Source organism: Gekko japonicus, unplaced genomic scaffold, assembly GCF_001447785.1.
Source record: "Gekko japonicus isolate JY-2015 unplaced genomic scaffold, Gekko_japonicus_V1.1 scaffold639, whole genome shotgun sequence".
In the NCBI taxonomy this organism is placed as follows: domain Eukaryota; kingdom Metazoa; phylum Chordata; class Lepidosauria; order Squamata; family Gekkonidae; genus Gekko; species Gekko japonicus.
In genome coordinates, this window is record NW_015176471.1 from 57,376 (window position 1) to 65,230 (window position 7,855).

At 45.9% G+C, this 7,855-nt stretch overlaps 1 protein-coding gene across 1 annotated transcript in view; it reads right to left on the reverse strand.

Moving 5' to 3' along the window:
• Nucleotides 1–7,855, reverse strand: part of VWA9 (von Willebrand factor A domain containing 9) — a 21,262-nt gene that overhangs the window by 10,712 nt on the left and 2,695 nt on the right. The window contains 4 exon segments of the mRNA XM_015427135.1: nt 1,593–1,735; nt 3,838–3,956; nt 5,761–5,913; nt 7,844–7,848. Of these exon segments, the coding sequence (XP_015282621.1) occupies nt 1,593–1,735; nt 3,838–3,956; nt 5,761–5,913; nt 7,844–7,848 (420 nt within the window).

Sequence of the window (7,855 nt, forward strand, 5' to 3'; positions counted from 1 at the left end):
TTTACCAGTTCATCCGCTGTTAAGCCTACTACTGGAGCGATGATCTCACTGAGAACCTTCCTCAAGTCTTCCCGATCCGTTTCAGGAACCCCCTGAAACCTGAGAATCATGTTAGCTTTTTCCATCTGAAGCTGCAAGACTCGATTCTCTTGGCAATTCTGCTTCATTTCCACCTCTCCCATCCTTTTCTTCAACTTCTTACTTGTGGTGTCAATCTCTTTAATTTTCTCGTTTGCCTGCTCCACTTTTTTCCCCGTCTATGATTCTAAGTTCTTATCCAGTATTCAGTTTACTTGGAGTAATTCAATCCCTCAAAAATCAAATTGTACAGCATTGAAATTTCTGTATAATTCTGTATAATTCGTAGAATCATAGAATGTTAGTTGAAAGGGACCTTACAGGTCATCTAGTCCAGCCCCCTGCACTCTGCAGGAGCATAGCTGAAAGATAGCCCTACAACATACCTGAAAGATGGACGTCCAGCCTCCGCTTGAAAACGTCCAGTGAAGGAGCATCCACCACCTCCCAAGGCAGTCTGTTCCACTGCTCAACCACTCTTACAGTTAAGACATTTTCCTGATATTTAGCTGGTAACGACTCCCTTGTAATTTCCACCCATTAGATCTAGTCTTGCAATCCGGAGCAAGAGACAATAGATCTGCTCCATCAAATACTTGAAGACTGCAATCATGTCCCCTCTAAGCCTTCTCTTTCCCAAGCTAAACATACCCAACTCTTTCAGCCTTTCCTCATAAGACTTGGATTCCAACCCTCTCACCATCTTGGTCGCCCTCTTCTGGACACGCTCGAGCTTGTCAACATCCTTCCTAAAATGAGGTGCCCAAAACTGGACACGGTACTCCAGGTGAGGCCTGACCATAGCAGAATAGAGCGGAACTACCACCTTCCGTGATCTGGACACAATGCTTCTGTTAATGCATCCTAAGATTGTATTAGCTTTCTTCACAGCCACATCGCACTGCAGGCTCATGTTTAGCTTGTGATCATTCAGAATTAGCAATCCCACCCAGCTTCGTGTCATCTGCAAATTTGATAAGCATCCCCTCTATGTCGTCCTCCAGGTCATTTAATGAGCAGTATGGCCATTTTTCATGGTGACTTTGACAAAGTTGTAAACGAGATGAGACCGGATATGCATAGTCCGTTGTGTTTATGGCGTGATTATGAATGATTTTTAAGAGACTGAATTACTCCAAGCAAACCGAATACTGGATAAGAACTTATACGTCTGTGGATATTTTCCTTGGCATAACAACATCACAGTTGTTCAGCTCATTTCCATCCACCACAGGCCTGGTAGAACATCTCCGTTTTATAGGCCCTGCAGAACTGCATTAGGTCCCACAGGGCCCGGATCTTACTTGGGAGAGTGTTCCGCCAGGCCAGCGCCAGAGTTGAGAAGTCTGGCAGCAGTTCTTATGCTTTAATACATCCACCCTCTGTCCATCTGTCCGTATTTTACCTATGAGCCTCGAGACTGACAAAGGCATTCTGCTGCCTTCGCGATAGAGGCAGAAACAGTGCGGAAAGCAAATGCAGAGGCTTATCACAGGTTCCAGAATCACTCCTACCTGTATTAATGGTTTTCGGGATAGGATCTATCTCCTCGTCGATCACGAATGGCTCCGGCCTGGGGAACACTTGCACATCTGAAGACAGGTGACCACATTTCAGAACTGCGTGGAACGGAGTGTAAGCCACGTCTATTAGCTTTCTAGAACAAGAGAACAATAATTACTTGGAAAACCGAACAGAAAATATGTTAAAGTAAAAAGTAAATTAAACTTGCATGGATTCCAACTGGAACTTATCTTGATGCCATCTCGATCCTCAGGCTTCTACAACAAGAGATTTTACCGACGGGAGGGTAGGAGTTATACCCACCACAACAAATTCTAAGATAACTATACAAGACGGAGGTTTTTTGGAATTCAAATCTCCCGCTGCTCAGAGCTGTTTCTCCGGATAACTTTGTTTTGGTATAGAAGCACGCACGCTAGACTCAACTCTACATTAAACAGAGTAGCTAAGAGGTCTTGAATCAGTACACCTGTCGTGGATCCCACTGAGGAAATTGGATGTTGTCGTTTTGTTCGCGTGCTGACAGGGACCAGTGGTCCATCTAGTCCAGCAACCTGCCCTGGCCAGTCTGGTGCTCCTTGAAGGCCTAAGCGTGGAGGACGAAGTATTCCTTGGAGATGCGCCCCATCAACGGGTATTCAGAGAGGCACTGCTCTTGAACCTGGAGGTTCCTTCCATATCGCCATCACAGTTAACAGACAACAACTGAATCTGGCTCATTCCTTTCTAAAGCTGCTTAAACTATAGCTGGACGCAAGGAGAGGGGCAGGGTTATAGAGGAACCAATTTGGGAGGTGGCACGGGTACAGTTTTGTTGCTATCCAGTCTTCTCACACAATATTAGAACTTGAAGGCATCCAATGCAGCTGATGGGCAGTAGATTCAGGATGGAGAGGATGGAATAAGTCTTCACGTAGTAAGAACAGTGCCTTCAGTCACCCCAAGTTTCGAACTGCTAACTCCCCCTTGACTCAATAAGAGAGTGAATCAATCATAGAATCATAAAGTTGGAAGGTACTGTAACGATTCCTTGTTTTAAGAGTGTGTCTCTTTAAATGTTGGGTTGCAGTGCAAGTGAATGCAGAGTAGATGATTGAGAGAGACAAGTGTGCTGTGATTGGAGGATGAGAGAGTGCGGGAGGAGTTTTTAAAGGGGATCTGTGTGAGTGTCAGTTAGTCAGTTATGAAAGTTATGTATGAAAGAGTTAGGAGAGACGGTTGGGAAAAAGCAGTTAAAAGTTGTTCAGTGGAAATTCAGTCAGTGAGAGAGGTGAAAGAATCTGTGTGGGATCCGAGAAGGATCAGTATATGTGTATTAAAGTGATACAGTTGACACGCTCATTTACAGGAACCTTATTCCCAACTAGTTACATAATAACCAACCTCTTATTTTGTTCCCCTTTCCATCAATCCTCTTTTATTTAAGTTAATCCCAGAAGTCATATCAATTATTCCTCAGGACCACAGAGACCCTTGAAAGCCCTAGACCCTGGGTCACTATACCAACATAAGAAGCTGAGAGTGGATCTGGAATTTAGAAAATTCCTGGTGGCAGCCGGAACTACCTATTTTATAAACACCCAGTATAATTTAAAGAGAAACCTAGTCCTCCCCAATAGGAGGTCGTCACAGGTACCTCCAGGGTCATCTAGCTCAACCCCCCGAACAACGCAGGAAATTCACAAATATCTTCCCCTCCACACCTGCAGTGACCCCTCTTCTATGCCCAGAAGATGACAAACCCCTCCAGGATCCCCGGCCAAACCAGCCTGGAGAAAAATTGCTTCCTGACCCCAAAGTAGCGATCAGCATTTCCCTGGGCGTGTAAGAAAGGGCCAGGAGAACTAAGCACTGAGGCAACCCTTCCTGCCCTCCCTCTCAGGATCTGCCTAAGTTCACAGAATCAGCATTGCTGTCAGATGGCCATCGAGCCTCTGCTTAAAAACCTCCAAAGAAGGAGATCCCACCACCTCTCGAGGAAGCCTGTTCCACTCAGGAACCGTTCCAACTGTCAGGAAGTTCTTCCTAATATCAGCCGAAAACTCGTTTGATTCACCGGGGCTGAACGACAACCCTGTCTGAAGAGTTAACGGGTAATTCACCCAACAAAAAATATTGAGTGATTAATAAGAAAAGCACGAAACAGGCCAGCGCCCAACCATGCAAGACTCCGGGATGTGTAAAAGATGCTCAAGGACACTCCCATACAGTTCGGCCAACCACAGACCCACTCACCCGAACATGGACTGCACGTTCTTCAAGCACAGGGGTCCATCGATGGTGAAGATCTGTCCCTCCCCGTTGTTTAAATCTATCAGGCGTTCCAGACAGTCTAAAGAATCTGAGCTCTGCAGCTGTAAGCGACAGAAAGCATCACTCCAAGCACAGAACGAGAACAGGTCAAGATATATACATGGGAAGCTATGTTGCACTGCAAGGGGTGTTGAACGGTCTTCAGAGAGCCCTGTTTCCCCTGGGACTTTACAGCCTGAGCTAACCACCGGAGACAATTTAAGAAGATCAAGGAGCCAAATGCGAGATGAGAGAACTCAGCAACAGCAACCGCTGTGGAATCATCACTACTAGCACTTTATTGTGTTTTATGCTTTTAGAATCATTATTTGTATTAACTGATGCTGTTTAATTTTTATTCTATATTATTGTAAATGTTATGTTGTTTTTATGTAAGCCGCCCTGAGCCGGCCTAGGCCGGGCGGGCGGGGTAGAAATCTAATAAATCAAATCAAAACAAAGTTTGAGTCTAGTGGCACCTTTAAGACCAACAAAGTTTTATTCTGGGTATAAGGTTTCGTGGGCACGCACACTTCTTTGAAGCTTTCGTGTGTATACACATGAAAGCTTACACCCAGAACTAAATTAATACAAACAAAGCGAGGCTTCACTGGCTTCTCTCAGATAAGAATTCAGAGATTATACATTCAGTTGCATTCCATCATTGTATGTAAGTTGAGTCAGCTTGGGGTTCCTCTTGAAGACCTAACCCTAACCAATGAGCCTCATATTTTAAACTAATCAAACAATGACTCTTAGATATTGATCTGCAAAAGTTACACCCTACCCAACCTCATCTCTGTTCACCTGCCATGCTCGGCCTCTCTAACCATTTAGGCAAGATGCCCCGATATTTTTACAATCTCGACATCCCTCTTCATCGCAGAGATTGTCTTCTGGCCAGGGTTGACGCATTTCCCTCTAGAATACTCTATGGCAGATATAATCAAATCCCAAGACAAGAACGGCTGTGCCCCTGTGATCTCAACTCCCTGGACACGACTGAGCATATAATTGTCGATTGCCCCTGTATGAGCTACCTCGCAGAAAATTCCTTCTAACTTGGCTTCATCCTCAAAGTTAATTGGAGTAACAAGTTAAAATGTCAACTTCTCTTGAATGATTCGATCCCTGAGATCACTAAGGATCTTACCAAAGTTCTTAAGGTACAAAATTTTAGATAGTCCTATTTTGATTGTACTAAAGTTGTGTGGAATCTTAGATTTTAATTTTACGATACAAGGTTTTATACACCTTATGACTAATGATATGCCAATAAAGGTCTATGAATGAACATTCAGTTGCTGAGTTCTGTGCATTGATTCTTAGATTGCGGGTAAAAGGTAAAGGTAAAGGTTCCCTTGCTCAAAAGCCAGTCAAATCAGGGTTGCGGTGCTCATCTCCGTTTCAAAGCTGAAGAGCCAGCGCTGTCCGAAGACGCTTCCGTGGTCATGTGGCCGGCATGACTTAACACCAAGGCACACGGAACGCTGTGACCTTCCCACCGAAGTGGTACCTATTTATCTACTTGCAATTTCTTGCTTTCGAACTGCTAGGTTGGCAGGAGCTGGAACTAGAGATGGAACCAGAGAAAGATTGCGGGAGTCGCATTTTAAAAGTTTTTAAATTTAGTAGAGTGCCTGCACATGAAAGCTGATACCCAGAATTAAACTGTGTTGGTCTTAAAGGTGCCGCTGGACTCGAACTTTGTTCTGCAGCTTCAGACCCACACGGCTACTCCCCTGCGCCCAGATATATGTTTAACGCAAGTAACACTAGTACCAGCCTGAAGTCCGACCTGCTGGCATCCCTGCTTGCTCTTTGTGAAGCCACAGCCCTTCCATGTGCCCCTCAAGGGAGACCCACCTCCTCCAGGTTGGCCATGCACATGATGTACAACTTGGACGGAAAGGGGAACGGCAGGGGGAAGCGGTTCTCCTTCTGCTGGCTGAGAGTGGCTAAGGAGTGGCGGAGGGAGCCCTTGCCGATGCCTAAGCTGCCGTCGGTGACGAGGACAACCTAGAAAAAGCCAAATGCAAAGAAATCAAGAAGAAGAAGAGGAGGAGGAGGAGGAGGAGATTGGATTTATACCCCCCCTTCACTACCTGAAGGAGTCTCCTTTCCCTAACCCTCCCCACAACAAACACCTTGTGAGGTAGGTGGGCCTGAGAGAGCTCTCTCGAGGTTGGATTACTGCAATGCTCTCTACATGGGGCTGCCCTTGGGGCAACTCCGGAAGCTGCAGCTGGTGCAGAATGCCACGGCCAGGTTGTTGATGGGTCTCCCCGTGAGGAAGCACATCCAACCTGTGCTGAGATGGCTGCACTGGCTGCCAATAGCATTCCGGATACGCCTCAAGGTGCTGGTTATGACCTCTAAAGCCCTAAATGGTCTGGTGGTCCTGTCTACCTGAGCGACCGCCTTTCCCCGTACGTTCCCCCAAGGGCACTGAGATCCGAGTCGCAAAATCGCTTGGTCCCCCCTGGCCCTAGGGACGCTAAGTTAACATCGACAAGAACTAGGGCGTTTTCCCTAGCTGCACCAGTACTATGGAATCAGCTCCCAAATGAAATTCGAGCTCTGCGGGATCTTCACCAATTCCGTAGAGCGGTAAAGACCAAGCTGTTCCGGCAAGCGTTTTAATAGCTCAGACCACACTGACTGTTCTAGCACTTTATAACAGATGGCCGCCACGTCTTAATTTTAATACGCTGTATCTGGATATTTTATTGATTGTATTGTTTTAGACTTGATATCGTATTAATTGTTATACTGGTTTTTAAACAACTGTAAGCCGCCCTGAGCCGTCTCGGTGGGAGGGCGGGGTAAAAGTCTAATTAAATAAATAAACTACTCATGAGAGAACAGCTCTGAATGAACTTGAGACTGACCCAAGGTCACCCAGCTGGCTGCATGTGGAGTGGGGAATCAAACCCGGTTCTCCCAGACTAGAGTCCGCGCTCCTAACTACTACACCAAACTGGCTCTCTAGAGAAACGGCTTACCCTCCAGATATTATCCCATCCTGCAAAACCTCACAGGGGTATTTTTAGAAGACCTGGGTTCAAATCGCTGTTCAGACAACGATACCCCATGCAGCCCAGCAGGCACCGATCACGTTCGCTCAACTTCAGTTTTCTTGTCTTGGAAGTGGGAATGACAACAACTTAACTCTCACAGTTTGTTGTGAAGGCTGGCTGATGTAAGAATACAGGACCTCTTCCACAGGTTTCTGGGGCAATTTCAAACCCTTTGTTCTGCTAACTTGAGCAACGTGGGAATATTCTACAAGCACGTTAATTTAATTTGTTTGAAAACATCTACCCCGCTTAGCCAATCTGCACCCAACTGGTTAAAATCCAGGATATTCAAAATACTTAGAGCAGACAACCCATTGCACAAATGAAATCCTTCTTTAATGCTGCTCAGTAAATACAGCCAGGAAGCAAATACTGTACAAAACAAGACTATTTTTCAGGCCTTTCAAAATTAAAGACCACAAAAGCTCTGTGGGCTTTTGTCGTTCTGACAGTACGCAGAAAGAAGCCAGCAAGTAGAGGCTCCTGGACGAAAACCAGGCCCCAGAGGTGGATTCACTCTATTTAAGATATGAAGCTGTTCTCTTCAAACTTCTGTTCTGCATACTTTGAAACAGCATCATCAGCAACGGAACATGAGAAAATGCTAAAAGCCACACAGATGAGAGCCAGCACGGTGCAGTGGTTAAGAGTGCTGGATCAGAATCTAGGAGACCCAGGTTCGAATCCCCACTCTGCTGTGGAATTTCACTGGGTGACCTTTGGCTGGGCACACACACTCAACCTCACCTACCTCACAGGGTTGTTCTGAGGATAAAACGGAGGAGAGAAAATGCACGCTGCTCTGGGTCCCCATTGGACAGAGAGGCAGGGTACAAGTGCAAGGAAGGCGGACCCATTCTGAACCTCACCTGGCAGGGGAG